We start from the raw sequence: 21,535 nt of genomic DNA on the forward strand, positions 1-21,535 counted from the left end.
ACAATATTATTTCATCACCAGCAATGTATAAAATGAGGGCGGTCTTAAAAACAATAAAGGTCCAGAGCAATTCAACACTCACACACATATCTATACGTATCTGTATATGTATATAGATATATAAAAAATCATGGCTTATTTACCATTTGTGTTGAATATGATGCTAAAGTCTATTGCCATTCATAATGCTTTATAAAAATCCAGACTTCTCCTCTCCTCCTCCCCTCTCCTCAAAACCCTGCCAAAAGCACAGGACCCAGGGTTGTCATCACAGTTGCCCTAACCAATGAATACGGCTATGTGAGAGTACCAGTCTCACTGCACCCATACCAATAACTATTATGCTTTAAATTTTTTTTGAAAAGTAAAGTGGGAGAAAAGAGGATGTATTCTTTTAACTTCACACTTCCTTATTATCAACAGAATTGAAGTTTTTCCATCCATTTGCTTATAACTAACTTCTGCCCATTTATTTATTAGGGTTTAATGGATTTTTTACTGACTTTGTATGAATCCCATACAATAAAGATATTATCTCTGACTACAGCTGTTGTCAATTTGTTGTCTGCCTTTTAGGGGTTGGTTTTGTTTTTGTTTTTCTCTGAACCAAGTAAAACAATAAAAGAAGAATCTTCAAAAGTCAATATATTATATTGCCAGACCACGAAATGGGAAGGGATAGAGTAATCTCAGTCAGAATTTTAAATAGTACCCAAAACAATAGAATATATGTGTCAGACAAATAATTTTCAGTGAACATGAGGAGAGTTTTGAGGACATACAAAATATGCATAAGTAAAGGCTGCCAGTCCCTAATAAGAGATCTGAAATTCTGCTGCTGACAAAAGGAGGATGATGGGCCCAAGTAGGTTAGAATTTTTTATCTAAAGATCTATTACAGTAGTCCCCCTTTATTCGCGGTTTCACTTTCTGTGGTTTCAGTTACTGGCAGTGAACCGTCAACTGAAAATATTAAATGGAAAATTCCAGAAATAAACAATTCGTAAGTTTTAAACTGCATACTGTTCTGAGTATCATCCCTTTGTCCAGCATAGCCACACTATATAAGCTAGCCACCCGGTAGTCACTTAGTAGCCATCTGGTTATCAGCTCATCTGCCACAGTATCTCAGTGCTTGTGTTCAAGTAACCCTTATTTTACTTAAAAATGGGCCCTAAGTGCAAGAGTTGTGATGCTGGCAATCTGGATATTCTCCTACTGTACCTAATTTATAAATTAAGCTTTATCATAGGTATGTATGTATAGGAAATAACATGGTATATGTAGGGTTTGGTACTATTCATCGTTTCAGGCATCCAGTGGGGGTCTTGGAATGTATTCCCCATATTTAAGAAGGGACTACTGCTCTATAATAAGACTTAAAAAAATAATAGCCCTCCTTCCCTGACCCCCACGAAAAAGAGAGAAGAGAGGAGAAGGGGAGGGGCAGGGAAGGGGAAGGGGAGAGGAGGGGAGGAGAGGAGAAGGGGAAGCAAAGGCGGGAGAGGAGAGGGCGTAAAAAAAATCTGTTCACAAGACTTAGAAATGTGTTTTTTAAAAACAACTGGAGGAGGGGCTTCCCTGATGGCGCAGTGGTTAAGAATCCACCTGCCAATGCAGAGGACACGGGTTCAAGCCCTGGTCCAGGAAGATCCCACATGCTGCAGAGCAACTAAGCCCACATGCCACAACTACTGAGCCTGCGCTCTAGAGCCCGCATGCCACAACTACTGAAGCCCGTGCATCTATAGCCTGTGCTCCGCAACAAGAGAAGCCATCGTAATGAGAAGCACGCGTACCACAACAAAGAGTAGCCCACGCTTGCCACAACTAAAGAAAGCCCATGCACAGCAACAGAGACCCAATGCGGCCAAAAAAACCAAACAAACAAATAAACAACTGGGGCGGGGCATGTAGAATTCTGGAAAAGATGACAATAGCAGCAGCAATGTAGTTTTCTAAACATGGAATCATTACACAAAACAAATAGAAGGCTAAACTCCAAATTTGTACTTAATATTCACAATAAAACTAGACAAACATAGCTCCGGTAACTCCAAAATATAAGCAGGTGCAGACAAACCACTACCAAATACAGAATCTGCATGGGAATAATATCTGTGCAGGAGGAAGCCAAAGAGTGTCTGACAGACCTCAGAATAAGAAAACCCCAAAACAACCAATCAGGTACTCACCAGAAAGAACAGTGAGCCAATCTAAGGACAGCAGCTGCAACTGGGAAGAGTTTGCCCTCTCTGATAGCACGTAAGTACAAAGGTCCCATGATGAGAAGTTTGAAAACAGCTAGAGCAGTCTAGCTCTTGCGAATTCTTGAAACTGAAAAGCCAGTACTCCCTTCCAGGACAGAGCCCTCATACTGAGCAGAAACTACTGGGAGCAGAATAAAAGTTAAGCAGAATGAGGACAACAGAAAGGAAAAGAGAAAAAGTTAAGATAAAAGTGGGGGAGGGGAATACGCTTGAAACCACCATGTTTTTTCTAACGTTACACAAAAACAATACAGAAAGGGAGTCTATGGATTTAGAAAAGCCATCCTGAATGCCATCCCATTCTAAAAATTCAGGAAAATGAATTTTTCATAAAAATAAGCAACAGAAAAGTATGAAGGTCAAATTCCATATGAAGTTGTTATAAGGGGAAAAAAAGGAAAAGAGGCAGAATAACATCCGTACACTAAAAAAATGACAGATGAGAAATGCCCACAAAACAGATCAAACTAACCTATTTCAAAGCAAGGTAAAGGGATTAATAAAATGAAACACGACTTGAAAGAAAAACACAAAACTAAAAGAGAAGCATTCAAAAATGAGGTGACAGACTCAAAAAAAGAATTAGAAATAAGAGAAAAAAATCATTTCAGAAATGAGGGGTAAAGTATAAGAAATCCAAGAGTAAATAAACACAGAAGATAATACCTTATGAGCAACAAAAGATAAAAAGGAAAAAGCTGTTTAGAAATAAAAAAAGAAATGAAAATTATATAAAAAGTATTCAAAAAAAAAGAAGTATTCAAAAAAAAGTGACAATTACTAAGTTAATTGTTAAAAGTCCAACATATATCCAAGACTGAACCAGGAAGAAACAGAAAATATAGAGACAAATCACAAGCACTGAAATTGAGACTGTGATTAAAAATCTTCCAACAAATAAAAGCCCAGGACCAGATGGCTTCACAGGTGAATGCTATCAAACATTTAGAGAAGAGCTAACACTTATCCTTCCCAAACTCTTCCAAAATACAGCAGAGGGAGGAACACTCCCAAATTCATTCTATGAGGCCACCATCACGCTGATACCAAAACCAGACAAAGATGTCACAAAGAAAGAAAACTACAGGCCAACATCACTGATGAACATAGATGCAAAGATCCTCAACAAAATACTAGCAAACAGAATCCAACAGCACATTAAAAGGATCATACACCATGATCAAGTGGGGTTTATTCCAGGAATGCAAGGATTCTTCAATATACGCAAATCAATCAACGTGATAAACCATATTAACAAATTGAAGGAGAAAAGCCATATGATCATCTCAATAGATCCAGAGAAAGCTTTGACAAAAGTCAACAGCCATTTATGATAAAAACCCTGCAGAAAGTAGGCATAGAGGGAACGTGCCTTAAAATAAAGGTCACATATGACAAACCCACAGCCAACATCATCCTCAATGGTGAAAAACTGAAAGCATTTCCACTAACATCAGGAACAAGACACAGTTGCCCACTCTCACCACTCTTTTTTTTTTTTTTTTTTTTGCTGTACGCGGGCCTCTCACTGCTGTGGCCTCTCCCGTTGCGGAGCGCAGGCTCAGCAGCCATGGCCCACCGGCCCAGCCGCTCCGCGGCACGTGGGATCCCCCCGGACCGGGGCACGAACCCGCGTCCCCCGCATCGGCAGGCGGACTCCCAACCACTGCGCCACCAGGGAAGCCCTCTCACCACTCTTATTCAACATAGTTTTGGAAGTTTTAGCCACAGCAATCAGAGAAGAAAAGGAAATAGAAGGAATCCAAATTGGACAAGAAAAAGTAAAGCTGTCACTGTTTGCAGATGACATGATACTATACATAGAGAATCCTAAAGATGCTACCTAAAAAATATTAGAGGTAATCAACGAATTTGGTAAAGTAGCAGGATACAAAAGTAATGCAGAGAAATCTCTTACATTCCTATACACTAATGATGAAAACTCTGAAAGTGAAATTAAGGAAACACTCCCATTTACCACTGCAACAAAAAGAATAAAATACCTAGGAATAAACCTACCTAAGGAGACAAAAAACCTGTATGCAGACAGAAGACCTATAAGACACTGATGAAAGAAATTAAAGATGATACAAACAGATGGAGAGATATACCATGTTCTTGGATTGGAAGAATCAACATTGTGAAAATGACTATACTAACCAAAGCAATCTACAGATTCAATGCAATGCCTATCAAGCTACCAATGACATTTTTCACAGAACTAGAACAAAAAATTTCACAATTTGTATGGAAACACAAAAGACCCCAAATAGCCAAAGCAATATTGGGAAAGAAAAATGGAGCTGGAGGAATCAGGCTCCCAGACTTCAGACTATACTACAAAGCTACAGTAATCAAGACAGTATGGTACTGGCACAAAAACAGAAAGATAGATCAATGGAACAGGATAGAAAGCCCAGAGAAAAATCCATGTACATATGGGCACCTTATCTTTGATAAAGAAGGCAAGAATATACAATGGAGAAAAGACAGCCTCTTCAGTAAGTGGTGCTGGGAAAACTGGACAGCTACATGTAAAAGAATGAAATTAGAAAATAAAAATAAACTCAAAATGGATTAAAGACCTAAATGTAAGGTCAGACACTACAAAACTCTTAAAGGAAAACATAGGCAGAACACTCTATGACATATATCACAGCAAGATGTTTTTTGACCCACCTCTTACAGAAATGGAAATAAAAACAAAACTGAACAAATGGGACCTAATGAAACTTAATAGCTTTTGCACAGCAAAGGAAACCATAAACAAGTCCAAAAGACAACCCTCAGAATGGGAGAAAATATTTGCAAATGAAGCAACTGACAAAAGATTAATCTCCAAAATTTATAAGCAGCTCATGCAGCTCAATATCAAAAAAACAAACAACCCAATCCAAAAATGGGCAGAAGACCTAAACAGACATTTCTCCGACGAAGATATACAGATTGCCAACAAACACATGAAAGGATGCTCAACATCACTAATCATTAGAGAAATGCAAATCAAAACTACAGTGAGGTATCACCTCACACCACTCAGAATGGCCATCATGAAAAAGTCTACAAACAATAAGTGCTGGAGAGGCTGTGGAGAAAAGGGAACCCTCTTGCACTGTTGGTGGGAATGTAAACTGATACAGCCACTATGGAGAACAGTATGGAGGTTCCTTAAAAAACTAAAAATAGGGCTTCCCTGGTGGCGCAGTGGTTGAGAGCCCGCCTGCCGATGCAGGGGACACGGGTTCGTGCCCCAGTCTGGCAAGATTCCACATGCCACGGAGCGGCTGGGCCCGTGAGCCATGGCCGCTGAGCCTGTGCGTCCGGAGCCTGTGCTCCACAACGGGAGAGGCCACAACAGTGAGAGGCCCGTGTACAGCCAAAAAAAACTAAAAATAGAACTACCATACGACCCAGCAATCCCACTACTGGGCATATACCGTGAGAAAACCACAATTCAAAAAGAGTCATGTACCACAATGTTCATTGCAGCACTCTTCACAATAGCTGGGACATGGAAGCAACCTAAGTGTCCATCGACAGATGAATGGATAAAGAAGATGTGGCACATATATACAATGGAATATTACTCGGCCATAAAAAGAAATGAAATTGAGTTATCTGTAGTGGGGTGGATGGACCTAGAGTCTGTCATACAGAGTGAAGTAAGTCAGAAAGAGAAAAATAAATCCCATATGCTTATATATATGGAATCTAAAAATAAAAAATGGTTCTGAAGAACAGAGGGGCAGGACAGGAAGAAAGACGGAGACGTAGAGAATGGACTTGAGGACACAGGGAGGGGGAAGGGTAAGCTGGGATGAAGTGAGAGAGTAGCATGGACTTATATATACTACCAAATGTAAAACAGATAGCTAATGGGAAGCAGCCGCATAGCACAGAGAGATCAGCTCAGTGCTTTGTGACCACCTAGAGAGGTGGGATAGGGAAGGTGGGAGGGAGATGCAAGAGGGAGGAGATATGGGGATATGTGTATACATATAGCTGATTTACTTTGTTATAAAGCAGAAACTAACATACCATTGCAAAGCAATTATACTCCATAAAGATGTTTAAAAAAATCCAACATAAAAACAATAGTGGTCCTAGATGAGAACCAAATAAAAAGAGTAAAAATGATACTAAAAACAATAATTTAGGGAAACTTCCCTGAAATAAAAAAGATTTGAAACTACATATTAAAATCCTCACATCTCTGAGAACATCGACCCAGAATACATAACATCAAGATGTATTCTAGTAAAATTACTGCCAGAAGAAAATGAATGAATATACTTAAGAAGTAGAAGAAAAGAAAATGTGAGCCAAAGATTTTATCTTCTCAAAACTGACTTTCAAGTATAAAGTGCACAGCAATTAAAATGTAAGAACTAAGAGAATCTTTTTTGTGAGTATTTATTGAGGATTCTACTAGAGAATAAGCTTCAGACAAACAAAAAGAATAGAGAGCCACTGACAGAAACTGGCAGTGAGCATTAAATATGTAGTTACTTGTACAACTCATACTAAACAAGGGTTAAAAGGCAGAGAGTAAATATGTTCTGAGTATGCAGATATAATACAACTACAAAAAATGGGGAAAGCATATGTAGAAAGTTAATATTTTTAGTAATCATACAGTGGTAGTGTTTGTCTTATTTTAGGATTGGTGTGTGTGTGTGTGTGTGTGTATGTGTACTGTGTGATTAAAATAAATAATTACGGGATATTCTAATTCTATATCCCTGTATCCTTCAGAATCAGCATTCTTAGTTGGAAGGATATATAAATGTAATATAGAAAAGCAGAAATTCTATAGCCCTGATTTTGAAAGTATCAGTATCAACTCATGAGGTATATTAGCTTTAAATACGCATGCATGTGTGCACACACACACATTTCCTAGCTCTGGCTACTGTAAGACCCCAGAAAAATAATACCGACTTAGTAGTGATGAGCACCCTGATTGTGGTCCTGAAATAATATTTTCCACTTAAAAAAAAACAGGGTTTATGGAGAAAGAGCTAGCTGGTTGCAGATCCAGATCAAGAAATGTATGAGTCCAGAAACAATTTGATGGGTCAGATAGCAAGGAAGCTATCAAAGATTACTAGGCCTATGTCAAAAGAACTTGGGAACCACACTGAAAGAGCCTACTACCCTGAAAGACTGTTGGCCAAAGATAAAACAATATGAGCTTCACTACAGATAATAATTCAACAAAGTAAAATTTGAATCGGTTTAAATCTACAAGTTCATAACAATACTTTTCAAGTGAAACCAATTGGTCAAGTTTGGAGCATGACAGTAGATCAGTTCATTAAACTGGAAACTAGTAAATAAAAATCAGTGTTAAAAATTTTTTTAAAAATCAAGTGGAGAGAATCAAGCACTTATTCTGCTCTTCCTGTCTAAACTGTGGCAGGGTAACCAAACTGTCAATAAGGGAATCATCTCTTTATGAAAACATTCCAATTAATAAATGAAAGAGGAATGATATAATTAGATTATCACCATTTTGCAACCAAGCACCAATGAATTAATAGATCTGATCATTAAGAATCAAGGGCTGCTAATACTACAAAAAGACAGACAACCAGATGGAAGATCACAACACCATGTTTAGCCTTGCCAAAGGGATCAAACCTGAAACTGATCAAGTCTCTAGATTCACCTGTCAGTATGCAGGAAATACATAGGAACTGCATTATGAGTAATCAATCAGCAAACTCCAGATGGTAGGAAATTATACAGCCTTAAAAGTCCAAGTTCCTGAACAAATACACTAAAGGAAAAGAAAAACAATGGAGGGGGAACCTACAGATTAAGAGATTTAAAAGATATATATAGGACTTCCCTGGTGGCGCAGTGGTTAAGAATCTGCCAGTCAATGCAGGGGACGTGGGTTCAAGGCCTGGTCCGGGCAGATCCCACATACCGCAGAGTAACTAGGCCCGTGATCCGCAACTACTGAGCCTGCGCTCTAGAGCTCGCAAGCCACAACTACTGAGCCCATGTGCCACAACTACTGAAGCCCGTGCGCCTAGAGCCTGTGCTCCACAACAAGAGAAGCCACCACAATGAGAGCCCGTGCACCACAACAAAGAGTAGCCCCCGCTTGCCGCAACTAGAGAAAGCCTGTGCGCCACAATGAAGACCCAACGCAGCCAAAAAAAAAAGTTTTAATTAAAAATATATATATACTAAAAAGATATATATAGATTGTTTTAATAGGGAAGACTGAACTATAGTGTCTAGGGACGCACACAACTATAAAGAAATGCAACAAAGTGACTACACTTGAAGTCAGGATAGTGGCTACTTACGGAAGGAGGAAAGGGATAATGACCAGGACATGAAAGGGTTTCTCGGGTTGCTAGTAAAGTTTTATTTCTTTCCTGGGCACAGATTAAAAGGACATTTGTTTTAAAATAATTCATTAAGGAACACATTTGTATGTCTTTTTGTATCTGTTTTAGTAATACATTTTTAAATTAAAAAATGCACATATGGCAGGGGGAAGGGTAAGCGGGGACGAAGTCAGAGAGTGGCATGGACATATATACACTACCAAATGTAAAATAGATAGCTAGTGGGAAGCAGCCACATAGCACAGGGAGATCAGCTCGGTGCTTTGTGACCACCTAGAGGGGTGGGATAGGGAGGGTGGGTGGGTAGAAGGGAGACGCAAGAGGGAGGGGATATGGGGATATATGTACACGTATAGCTGATTCACTTTGTTTTACAGCAGAAACTAACACAACAATGTAAAGCAATTATACTCCAATAATGATGTTTAAAAAAAATAATGCACATGATACAAAGTCCAAAATGAATAAAAGGGTATGCATTGAAACTATGCCTCCTTCCCACACCTGATGCGAGACACCCCGGCTCCACTTTCTAGAGGCAACCAATCACGGATGCCACTTTCTTTTGCATCCTTTCCAGAGACTGAACGGATTTTTTTTTTTTTTTTTTTTTGCGGTACACAGGCCTCTCAATGTTGCGGCCTCTCCCGTTGCGGAGCACAGGCTCCAGACGCGCAGGCTCAGCGGCCATGGCCCACGGGCCCAGCCGCTCCGCGGCATGTGGGGTCTTCCCGGACCGGGGCACAAACCCGCGTCCCCTGCATCGGCAGGCAGACACTCAACCACTGCGCCACCAGGGAAGCCCTGAATGGATTATTTTTAAGGGATAAATACATGCTGTAGCATTTTAAGACAAAGTAATTTTTATTGATTGATTGATTTTTATTGGAATATAGTTGATTTACAATGTGGTGTTACTTTCAGGTGTACAGCAAAGTGAATCTGTTATACATATACATATATCCACTCATTTTGAGATTCTTTTCCCATAAAGGCCATTACAGAGTACTGAGTAGAGTCTCTTGTGCTATACAGTACGTCCTTATTAGTTATCTATTTTATATCTAGTAGTATGTATACGTCAATCACAATCTTCCAGTTTATCCCTTGACAAAGTAATTTTTCACCATAAAAGCCATGATTATTACGTACCTCTTCAAAAAGACATAAAGCTGCCTCATAGAGTGAGCACAAGCCATCGGATGTTCTGGGTGGTTCCCTCCACTGACTCCGATCAGCAGATGAACCCTATAATTAAGACATTGTGGGATACAGTTAGGGAAGGAGAGAGACATGTATTAAAATCACTTAAATAGTCCACAAAAACATCTGAGGAACTGTTTACATAATTATGTGCATTAAAATCAAATCCTAACATTAGGTCATGAAACCAATTTTATGTGTAAGTGTTATAAAAGACATGGCTATAGAGTGAAGCAGTAAATTAAGTACCAATCCCTCACTTATTACATTAGTGATTTGTTCTAAGTGTCACAAGGTTTGACCTAAAAACACTCAAGGAGGCAGGATTTTGCCAACTACACACTCTTTAGGTGACCAATATCCAATAAATGGGGTCCCAGCAAATATTCTACTCCCCTGGGGCTGTCTTGTCCACTTGCTCCAAGAATACAGTAGAAAGCAGCCAGCTTAAGTGATGATCCTTACCAGAGCAGCAGTAAGTCTGTTCCTCCCTGCTTAGTTTCAGCACAACAAAGGTCCCACAAGTCAGTTCATGTAGCTACCTGACTATATTAGCAACAAAATATCTTTTTCCTAGCACAGCTGAGGAATCATAGATCCTCTCTGTGACTAACTGCCTACTCTCCACAATAGGGCCCAATGGCTATGACCAGAAATCATTCTTTCATTGAAAACTGATAAATGAGTGAACTTGACCTCCGCTGTTCCCTCAAGTTCCCATATCCTTATCACAAATGTCAAGTTCTTTCTCTGATTTATCCATCCTCTAGTTGTAAAATTTTCATCTGTGGCTTTATTTCAAAGACGATTATATTGTAAAAATATTTAGATTCTAGATGATCACCGGGCAAACATACCACAGAAAAGTATATCCTCTACTGTGGAACGGAGGTTGGCCTAGATGCTCTGTAAGATCCCATCCAACTCTAAGATTATATGATTTTATCAATTCAGACTATTTTAATTAACGTGGTTCCTAAGTAATGAATGAAATGAATATGTTGGCTATTTAATTTATTGCTGGGTCATCAGGTGCTAAGCTACTGCTACCAAATCAATTTTTCTTTTTTATTGCTTAGGTGGTGCTTCTCGAATTTTAATGTGGACATAAGTTATCTGGAAATTTTGTTAAAATGCAGATTCCAATTCAGTAAATATAGGTGGGGGCCTGAGATTCTGTATTTCTAACAAGTTCTCAGGTGATGCCAATGCTGCTGTCTGAGGCTCACACTTCAAGTAGTAAGGCTTTCGAGAGCCACTTGCAGGTCTTGGAGTCATATGAGAAGCTGAGTGTTCAAAATTATCTAGTTCCTAGACACACAAGGTGTGGCTATACCAGCAAATACTTTGAGGCACAGCCTCTCCAAATTCCATAATTAGCTGTGTAGCACTTCTGGGAGAAACACAATTGTAATCTGTGGCTCCGTTATTTAAAGGCCACCTCTACTGATCACCAAACCAAAAGCAGATAAGAAACAACAGCAGCTTGCCATACCTTTCTAGGAGCTGGCACCAGGCCGGTAATAATTCCTTTTTATGCCTTTCTACAGTATGAAGGAAAATGCTGAAAATAACATAAGGTTTTCAGTGAGAGATCTGAGTTTAAATCCATGTTCCATCACTTACTGGCAACGTGACTTAAGGGTAAGTTTGCTTATCCTTAGGAATAATTCCTCTATTATTTAGGGCTGTTGGGAAGAATAACTGAAATTATGCATAAAACATGCTTAGCACAGTTCTTAATACATAGTACGAACTCAAAACTGGCATCAGTAATTATGATTTTGTATGATGTACATGGAGAAAGTAGAGGAAACATAGGGAGTCTTTAATAAACTCCTGCTAACTTTAAAAATACCAAACCAATTTTTTAAAAAATCCTTCAGGGCTTCCCTGGTGGCGCAGTGGTTGAGAGTCCGCCTGCCGATGCAGGGGACAAGGGTTCGTGCCCCGGTTCGGGAAGATCCCACATGCCGCGGAGCGGCTGCGCCCGTGAGCCATGGCCTTTGAGCCTGCGCGTCCGGAGCCTGTTGCTCCGCAACGGGAGAGGCCACAACAGCGGGAGGCCCGCGTACCGCAAAAAAAAAAAAAAAAAAATCCTTCAAACACTGTCTGCAGTAACTGTCACTGACTTCTGTTCTCCCCAAAAAGTCAATAGTTGAGGGTAAGACTAATCCAGCCCCAGTAAATTAGGATTAAAGATATCTTAAAAACCCATTCTGTATAGAATTCTTAATGTGTTTTGTAAATATACTGCACAATAGAAAAAGAGGCCTATACCTAGGCATTTTTAAAGAAATTACATTTTGGAAATGTGTCACTTCATACACTGCTAATATACCACAGGAAGTTCAAAGGTCCAAAGATAAATGGGAAATTAAAATAACATAAATGTGTGGTTTCACAGGTCTTCATTGAATTACCTTTCTCTTATTTACCTACCATCAAAAATAATGCAATACCTTTTCGTTTTTTTCACATCTGTCTTTTTAAGAAAATCAGACAAGAACATTAAGACTTGATGGAGTACACTTCCTTACATTCTTGCTATCTGATTTTACTCTGCTTAAAATTGCTTCAGTGACTCCCCACTGCCTACAGAATCAAGCTCAAAACCCCATAGCATGGGATACCTGGCCCTGCCCACGTTGGCCGCCTCAGCTCATCCCATTCTAGCCCCAGCACCCAGGAGCCTACTCTCCCACACCTCAGTCACTTTGAGAATACTAATCCTCTCACCTGAAAACTTCTTCAGCTCCCTCACTCACACACCTCATGTCTGCAAGCAAACTCTTCTTACTTTTCAACTAAGCTTAGGCATCCTTCATTTTCTGCCCCTTCCCTTCTAGCCCTCCTCCTCCTCCTGTATCTCATCACCACCTCCCTGTGCAGACCTCTACTACAGCCCAGCATCATTAATATGAAATGTCTGTGCATCTCTCTCTCCTTACACTGGGAGCTGGCTAACGGCATGGACGCTACAAAGCTTATTCATCATTTTAACCCATAGCCTAACAGTATCTGGCACACAGTAAACACCTAGTGGCATCAAAGGCCAAAGGTGTTTTTCTTGGTGTTTACTCTTTTAGAATTCATGGATGTACAGTGACATTATTTCCCTACTCTTTATTTAAATGTAAGTTAATGAGTATCTTGCATGCTTACACTCAAACAGAATTACTATGTGCATGGGTAGAGGAGGTTAAGAATCACACATGTAAATACAATTTAAGGATTGAACTCATTTTTGTTAGGCCTTCTACCGGGTACTCAATTGATGGTTATGCGTCTCTCCCTCTAACTTCTAGCTTGGGGATACAGTCTGTCCCAGCTGTTCTTGAGCAGAGAATCTTAAGACAGGGAAGATAAGGTCAGGATGGGATTCTTCCCCAGAATATATCCAGAATTCTGAGGAAAGCTATCCGGGGCACCCTCATCCCAAGAGAAAGCTACAATGTAGGGTATAGCCTAGGAAGGTAAGGAGGGAGGCGGAGGCCCCTTCTGCCTAGGTGTATTTGACATTTTGTCCAGAAATGAAAGAGGCCAAGTGGAGAGAAAATTGGAAATCCAGCAATAAAATAAGTTTATTATATTTTATATCTACTTTAAGGTAGGCCTTCATGGGAAAAAAAAAATAAGTCAATTTAACATAAACAGGGTAAAGGCTGCATACAGCTGTCAGAAAAAATGTGGGCTTTGCAGACAGACTATGGGTTGTAAGAATTAGTTAACACAGTGCCTGGCCCATCAGTGCTTAATCAGGAGTATACATAATACTTTCAGTTCTTTTGCCAAATAGATGTGTAAATTTAGGATAATTGCCACAGTTTCTTCATCCTTAAGATAAGGATAAATAATATCTACCTTACAGATTAACATGATAATTGAATAAGACACTGCTTATAAAAAGCACCTGAGGGGCTTCCCTGGTGGCGCAGTGGTTGAGAGCCCGCCTGCCGATGCAGGGGACACGGGTTTGTGCCCCGGTCCGGGAAGATCCCACATGCCGCAGAGCGGCTGGGCCCGTGAGCCATGGCTGCTGAGCCTGCGCGTGCGGAGCCTGTGCTCCGCAACGGGAGAGGCCACAAGAGTGAGAGGCCCGCGTACCGCAAAAAAAAAAAAAAAAAAAAAAAAGCACCTGGTAGGTAGTAGGCACTCAACGAAGGTTAGAGCTCTTCCTCCCTTATTCCAGGTACTGGGAAGCAGTAAGTAGAATCCAAAAAATGAATGGGATGGTTTACTATAGGTTAATTAAGTGAATATTAAAACATATAGGTAGTAGATATATTTACTGTAAAGATTTCTTAAGGTTATAGAGCCAACTTAAACTTACAGCCAAATATGCATACAAACCAATTTACAACATGCTAAAAGACAATGGGCTAAACAGATACTGAGAAAAGCAATTTAGTTTCTTGGGGCACCCTCTTCCCACTAAGGAGCAATATTGCAGGATAAGGCCTTTGAGGGTAAGGTGGGGAAGAGGCTTCTGACTCAGGGTATTTAGCATTTTGATTAAAAAGGAAACACACCATGGGCAAGCGTACGATCATATAAGTAGACTGCACAATAATTAACATGTTTTCTTTGTAACAAAGGCAATGCAAAATAAACAGACTGTAAAATGAAGAATTAAGTAACTCCTCACAGAAATATTAACATGTGACCATGAATAGATACATTATTTTAGGTCATCAAATGGCATCACATATTTGAAAACGGTATAAATTTAGAGAATGTTACCAGAAAGTATTAAGAATTGGAAAATAAAATGAGAAAAACACATATGCAAGTGAATAAGTTTAAATATTGAATAAGAAACCACAAGAGGCCTAACTGCCTTTCATAGCTGTTACTTCAAACCTTTCTTACTTAGATCATTGCTTAGATCTCTGGCTCTAGATTCCTACTTCAGGTAAAGATCATACGGCCCTTGTCAACATTCCAGATTCTGAACAAAGCACCACATGCTTTTCTAGTCTAAATTTTATTTAACATTAAGGAATTCAAATTTTCATAGATCTAATGATCTAAAATTTCCAAGTACTTGCTTACAATAAGATTATTTGTAATAAAATGACCCAATATTTACCATTCAGTTCACAAGTACAAAATGTAAGCCAGGTGAAAATTTAAATGCCCTGGTTTGAAAATAAATTCAACATAATTGTTTTTTATGAAACATTCCTGTCAATCCAACAGCTTTCCACATTTTTGCGGGGGAGGGGGAGTCATGAAACATACATACATAATTTACAAGTGGCATTTTTAATTATTTAAACTATAAATTTGTTAATTGATATTTGGTAATAAAGAATATCAAAAACGCTGATCAATGTAACTCAATTGAAATTAAATCAACTTATAAGTGTTTCAATCTTTATATTCCAAATTTGTATTCTTTTTTAAATTTAATTTTATTTATTTTTTTTAAACAGTAGGTTCTTGTAAGTTATCCATTTTATACATATGTCAATCCCAATCTCCCAGTTCATTGCACCACCACCAGCCCTCTACTTTCCCCCCCTGGCGTCCATACATTTGTTCTCTACATCTGTGTCTCTATTTCTGCCCTGCAAACCAGTTCATCTGTTATTTCAAACTTTTATTCTTGGTTTTCACAAAAGCATTAAATTTCAATCTCAGAAATTCTTGAAATTGATCATACTGCACTATATTTTACTGTTTATTCTTTAATATGGTATCTAAAGTTAGTCCTTTTATGATAGTCAAGCAATTAAGTTCCTTCATGAACAAGACATTCATTACAGATCTAGTAATCAGTTCATTACTCCCCTCCATTCAGGTCTCTGCTCAAATGTCCCAATTCAGAGACTCCCCTGATCACATTAACTAAAATACTACACCTTTCCCCTCCCCAATCTCTGCTTGAACCCATCATTTTGTATTCCCTTTCCCTCCCTTATTTTAATTCTTAGAACTTAACACTACCTAAAATTTATATTTATTGTCTGATTCCCCTACGAGGCTGTTAGCTCCAAGAAACTCTGTTTTTCTCTGCTGTATCCTTAGGGCCTAGAATAATACTTAGTACATAGTAAATGTTTAATAAAAATGGAGAAGGACGAAATTAGAGATTTTTTTCAAAAGGTCTCCACACTTACTAGCCAAGGCCCCTCATTTTACTTTTGAGTTTACTAAAACACAGAGAAGTTAGATGAATTTCCCAAGTTCACAGAGGAAGCCATAAAACTTAAACTACAATCCTAACTCCTGATCCAGTGGTCTTAACACTATACAACTAACCTGTCCTTGAATTACATATTCACATCAACACATATAAAAGTTTCTTTACTCAAAGTATATAAATTATTTAACTAACCTAACAATCACCAGTAGAATTCTCAAATCATTTGCTATTACTATCAATTCATTAAAAGTTGGGTTGACATTTCCCAAAATTGTTAGATAAGAATTTTAAAGTTGAGATTTATCATACGTACCAAAGAACGTCTCATCTGCATTAATATAGTCATAAAGCAGTCAAAGCTGATCATCCCTTCCTGGCTTGATAGTAGTTTGCTTTTCTCCATGGAATTTACAACTGCTGAAGCCCCTAAGGCCATTTCTATCCATTCAAGGAGATACCGCAAAGAACCTCGCTGAGCAGCTAAACCAAGCAGCAACTCAGAAGCTAATCTACGACCTAAAGTGTCTGCTCCAGAATTGGGAATAGTTACTCCTTTAAGAAATGTTGTTACTTGCGATAAGCAATCCAAGCCCATAGGTGGAATCTTGCTTTCATTTGCTAAAGATAATGGTGGCAAAGAGCTCACGACTTCAATTGCAGTATGAATAACGTCATTGCAAAGACTGAGACCAGGTCCCGACACAGGCATCATCCAACTTTGTCTCAGAAGTGCAAATAATAAACTTAGACCAGTTCGAACACCCATTTCTATAAGTGCATCAGTGCTTGACCGGGGACGTTCACTAACAGAATGGACATCTGCCGAACCAGAGCTGCTCTCCGGAGAATGCTGCTGCTGTTTCACTTTGCCTTTATCATGGTATTTATTAGAAAGTGCATAGAAGACACGCTGGAGTACAAGCAATCGTTTTCGAAGTGCCCCAGCAAATGGGGAATCTGAACATACCATCTTCGCTAGTGCTAGTTGACTGCTAAGAAGGGCATCCAAATAGTGGTCCTGTTCATCACTTGAAAGAGACTCACGTTCAAAGTCTGGCAACTGGGGTCCTTTGAGGCACAAAACTTGTTGGGGCAAAGGTACTACTTCCTTATTGCTGACCAGTTTAGAATATAGAACAGCAACCCCCTCTCTTGTAGCAATAGATTCACTGTCCTCTGTAATCCAGGAGCTGTTGAGGTGTTCAAGCCATTTCAGTTTCACTGGTGGAACCATAGTTGCCATTTTGATTTACTCTTCAGCCATTAGTTCTATAAAGGGAGAAAGAAAAAGGAGTCAAGTTTCTGAACTTCCATCATATATTACAATTAGTGGTTTCAAACTGGTGAAACACAAAGTCTGGACTTCAGTTAACAGTGACATACCAATGTTAGTATTTTAGCTTCAATAAATGTACCATGGTTATTTAAGACATTAATATTAGGGAACAATGGGTTGCAGGGCATACGGGAACTCTGTACTATCTTTGCAACTTTTACATAGTCTAAAATTATCCCAAAATAAAAAGTTTATTTTAAAAATTAGTGATTTATGTAACTTTTCTCTTCAGGTTCTGGTCCCACTGTCAGTATTAACAGTGGGTTCTACATGATGATGGACCCCAAATTTGTATCTCCAGGCTTCTCCTCTGAATTCCAAACTCATATATGTAATTGTCCACTTGACCTCTCCACACCTCATAGGCATCTCAAACTTTATATTCAAAACTGAATTCCTAATCCAACATTTCCACCACACCCACCCAAACCTGTTCCTCCTGCAGAACTCCTCACTTCAATAAATGGCAACTGTATCCTTCTATTCCCTTTGGCTAAAAACCTTGGGAGTCATCATTGACTCCTCCCTCTCTTACACTCCAAATTCAATTAGTCAACTCTACTCTCAAAATATAGCCAGAATCCAAACAGTTCTCACACCCCCCCATTGCTGAAACCCTGGTCTAAGCCATCATCTCTTGGATCACTGAAGAAGCTTTCTTACTGGTCTCCCTGACTGTACTGAGGAGCTGCAGTGACTCCAAAAGGGCAGGAATGTTTCTGTATATTTTGTTTACTGCTGTATTCTGGCACACAGTAAGTGCTCAGTAAGTATTTGCTGACAAAAAGTACTTAAAAACTAAGTTTGCTGGGATAAAATATTCACAAGACATATATCGTGCAAAGGACTATCATCCAAGATACATTAAGAACTCCTACAACTCAATAATAAAAAGACAACCTAATTTTTTAAATGGTCAGAAAAGTTGTGAACAAAACTTCACCAAAGATATGGCAATGGCTAATAAGCACAAAAAAAAGTGCTCAACATCATTATTCATCAGAAAAATGCCAATTAAAAACACAAAGAGATACTAATGCACACCCAGAAGGATTAAAATTAGTAAGGCTGACAATACCAAATGTTAAGCAAGGATGCAGGGCAACCAGAACTCTCACAAACCATTTGTGGAAATGTAAAATTGAACAGCCACCTTAGAAAGACATCTGGTAGCTTCTTATAAAACTAAATATAGGGCTTCCCTGGTGGCGCAGTGGTTGGGAGTCCACCTGCCGATGCAGGGGACGCGGGTTTGTGCCCCGGTCCGGGAGGATCCCACATGCCGTGGAGCGGCTGGGCCCGTGAGCCGTGGCGGCTGGGCCTGCGCGTCCGGAGCCTGTGCTCTGCAATGGGAGGGGCCGCAGCGGTGAGAGGCCCAGGTACCGCAAAAAAAAAAAAAAACTAAATATATACCTACTCAATGACTCAACAATTCCTCTCCTACAGATTCGCCCAGAAGAAAACATATCTCCACAGAAAGACTTAACCCTAAATAGTAGTTGCCCCTCTAGAAGGTGAGGGCATGAATAGGTTGGGCAGGGCATGAATAGGTTGGGCAGGGCACGAGGGAACTTCCTGAAGTGATGGTAATGCTGGATTACCAAGCCTTATACATTTGTCAAAACTCAGTGAATATACATTTAAGATGTCACTGCATGTAAATTTTACCTCAATAAATACTGAATTCCAGCTGATACATATATTGAAGTATAATTAGGGGGAAGTATACTGATATGTATAATTTACTTTGAAATGCATCAAATAATAAGATGCACTGACGTGTGTGTGTGTATAAAAATATATATATGTATATACATACACACATACATATGGATTGATATGTGATAAAACAAGTATAATAAAATATTAATGGCAGAATCTCAGTGGTGAAGTATATATGCCTATTCATTTTTAAATCTTTCAACTTTGCTGTATGTTTGAAATTTTTCATCATAAAATATTGCTGGAGAGTTGGGACTAACTCCTGCTTTTCAAGCAAGTTCCCAGAATGGTAGTCATAACAGTTGGTGGTAGATAAAGATCTTCACATAATGAAGGGCATTTTATTTTCATGATATATGTAGCTCTTAAAAAAAGAGCTCCAATGATAGAGACTGCAGGCTAATTAAAAGGAGTTTCCTACTTCCAAACATGCCCTGTTAAATTCTAAATATAAAATCTAATGGTACTTCTTCCTTTTTCAAGCTTATGATTACTAAGCTTAATTTAACTTCAATAGATACTTGGAAAGTATGTACTTGGGAGAGGGAAAATAAAACCATAAGCCTCCTCCCACTTCATTCGGCTAAGTATTTACTAAACATTGTGCAGAGGATATAAAAGTACCTTACTTACCTCCATCCCTGCAAGCCAGAGGTAATTCTGCTCTTTTTATTTTTGCTAGTTTGACTGCTATAAAGGAATATGTTGTTATTCTAATTTCAATCTCCCTGATCACTAACACCTGAACAGCACATGGATATTGGTCATTTGGACACACTCTTCTGGGAAATGCTTATTCATGTCCTTCTAGTCACATATTTTTCTACTGGGTTATTTTTCTTGTCAATTTGTAAAAAGTTTTTGTATTTTATCATTGTCCTCAGCACTGCAAATATTTCTTCTAAATCTATCTTTCGCATACATACACATCCTTTCTTTATGGCTCCTGCTTTCCATTCTTGGTTAAAAGAGCACCCCAACATCCCCATGCCCTTACACATAAACTCTAGATAATACAGGTATTCACCTAGATTTTCTTGAAGTATTTTTGATTTTTTTACACATGACTCTTTAAATGAATTTTATATTCATCTGAAATTTTAATTAAGTTCTGCATGGTGTAAAATTGGATTCCAATTTTATTGTTTCCAGGTGGATAGCTAATTATGCCACCACCATTTAAGTCATCCAAGACTTCCAAGACAGCTGAGGACAATGGCAGCTGCATGATTATCTCCCCAAATTTCTTCCCAAACAATAAGGAAAAATAAATTCTACATAAAACCGCACCCACAGCATAATTTGAAGATATAGAATGACAAAACTGCAAATTAACTGTAAAAAAAGAAATATCATCAATCCCAGTGCACACACTCTCAGCTCCAAGAGCCACAAGGTTTTTTGCAAGCAGAAGCAGACTAAGAAAATCTGTAGAGAAGAGAGAAGAGGAAGGATAGTGAAGGAGCCTAAAGGTGATTTGGAATGACTGCCAGAAAGATTAAATCCACACTAAATCTGAAAATACTGAACAAATGTCCAGGCAGATCAGAGCACAGACTACAAGGAAGAGATTTCAAAGTACGTTTAATTTAAAGAGTCAGGCATGATTTAAAGAAGCAGGTACAATTTTAAAAGACAGGTATGATTTATATGAGTATTCCTTGAAATGCAGAGGAGAAAAAAGACGAAAAAGAAGAGAGAAGCATTCTTTGGCAACTGGGTGGTAAAGGGTAAAAGAAAAAAAGGAGGGGGGAATATTTAGGGTTCTGCAAGACAAAAGAGAACTATAAAATTGGAGATATAACAAAGCTTCTCTCAAGCAAAAGAAACAAAGCTCCAAAAAAAAAAAAAATCCTTTGAAGTACTTGGACTTTGCTATATAGACAGAAGAGGGTGCCATTAAATTAGGAATATTATTTTAAAAACCCAATACCATAAAAATGAACAAGAAAAAAGTCCACAGAGAACTACTGCAGAAAATCAGTAAAGTTCACATATATCAACTGATGGAAATCTTCCTGATAACAAGAAAGCATAAGAAAATAAAAGTTAACAATCCAAGCAAAATTAAACACACAAACATTTGAGGATAAAAAAACCTTGAATCAGAAATTCAAAAACTAAAAGCAGAAAAAGGCCACATAAATAATTAAATAAATAAAGTTTTTAAAGTTTTTGAAAAGGGAAGGAACAGGGAAGGAAGAAAGGGGAAAAAAAGGAGAAGAGTTGACTGAACTCAAGAAAGAAACGGAAGAAAAAGACAAAATTCTCAGAAATGAAAAATGAATTATAAACTGTCCAAGGGTAGACTCAAATAAAAAGTTAGCAAAGGGCAATTAAAGGCTGGAGCAGGGAAACAACTATGAGAATTAAAATCTCACACACATACACATACACACACACACACACACGAATCAGTGAAAGTAGTGGAAAGAGAAGACAAGCAAAGAAGGGCAAGTATTTGTACTACTGGATTACCTGAAAA

General features: G+C 38.6%; 1 protein-coding gene across 2 annotated transcripts in view; it reads right to left on the reverse strand.

The window, feature by feature from the left end:
* The window catches only part of HERC1 (HECT and RLD domain containing E3 ubiquitin protein ligase family member 1), a 216,052-nt gene that overhangs the window by 156,275 nt on the left and 38,242 nt on the right, over positions 1-21,535 (reverse strand). Inside the window, exons 2-3 of one of the 2 annotated variants that reach the window (XM_065872693.1) lie at positions 16,306-17,261; positions 9,791-9,886 (exon numbers count right to left, since the gene is read on the reverse strand). In XM_065872693.1, the coding sequence (XP_065728765.1) occupies positions 9,791-9,886; positions 16,306-17,235 (1,026 nt within the window). In that variant the 5' untranslated portion in view covers positions 17,236-17,261. Of the gene's footprint in view, positions 1-9,790; positions 9,887-16,305; positions 17,262-21,535 lie in introns of those variants that run through there. The other variant, XM_065872692.1, reaches the window with a different exon arrangement.

The sequence above is a fragment of the Phocoena phocoena genome, chromosome 2 (genome assembly GCF_963924675.1).
Source record: "Phocoena phocoena chromosome 2, mPhoPho1.1, whole genome shotgun sequence".
Classification (NCBI taxonomy): domain Eukaryota; kingdom Metazoa; phylum Chordata; class Mammalia; order Artiodactyla; family Phocoenidae; genus Phocoena; species Phocoena phocoena.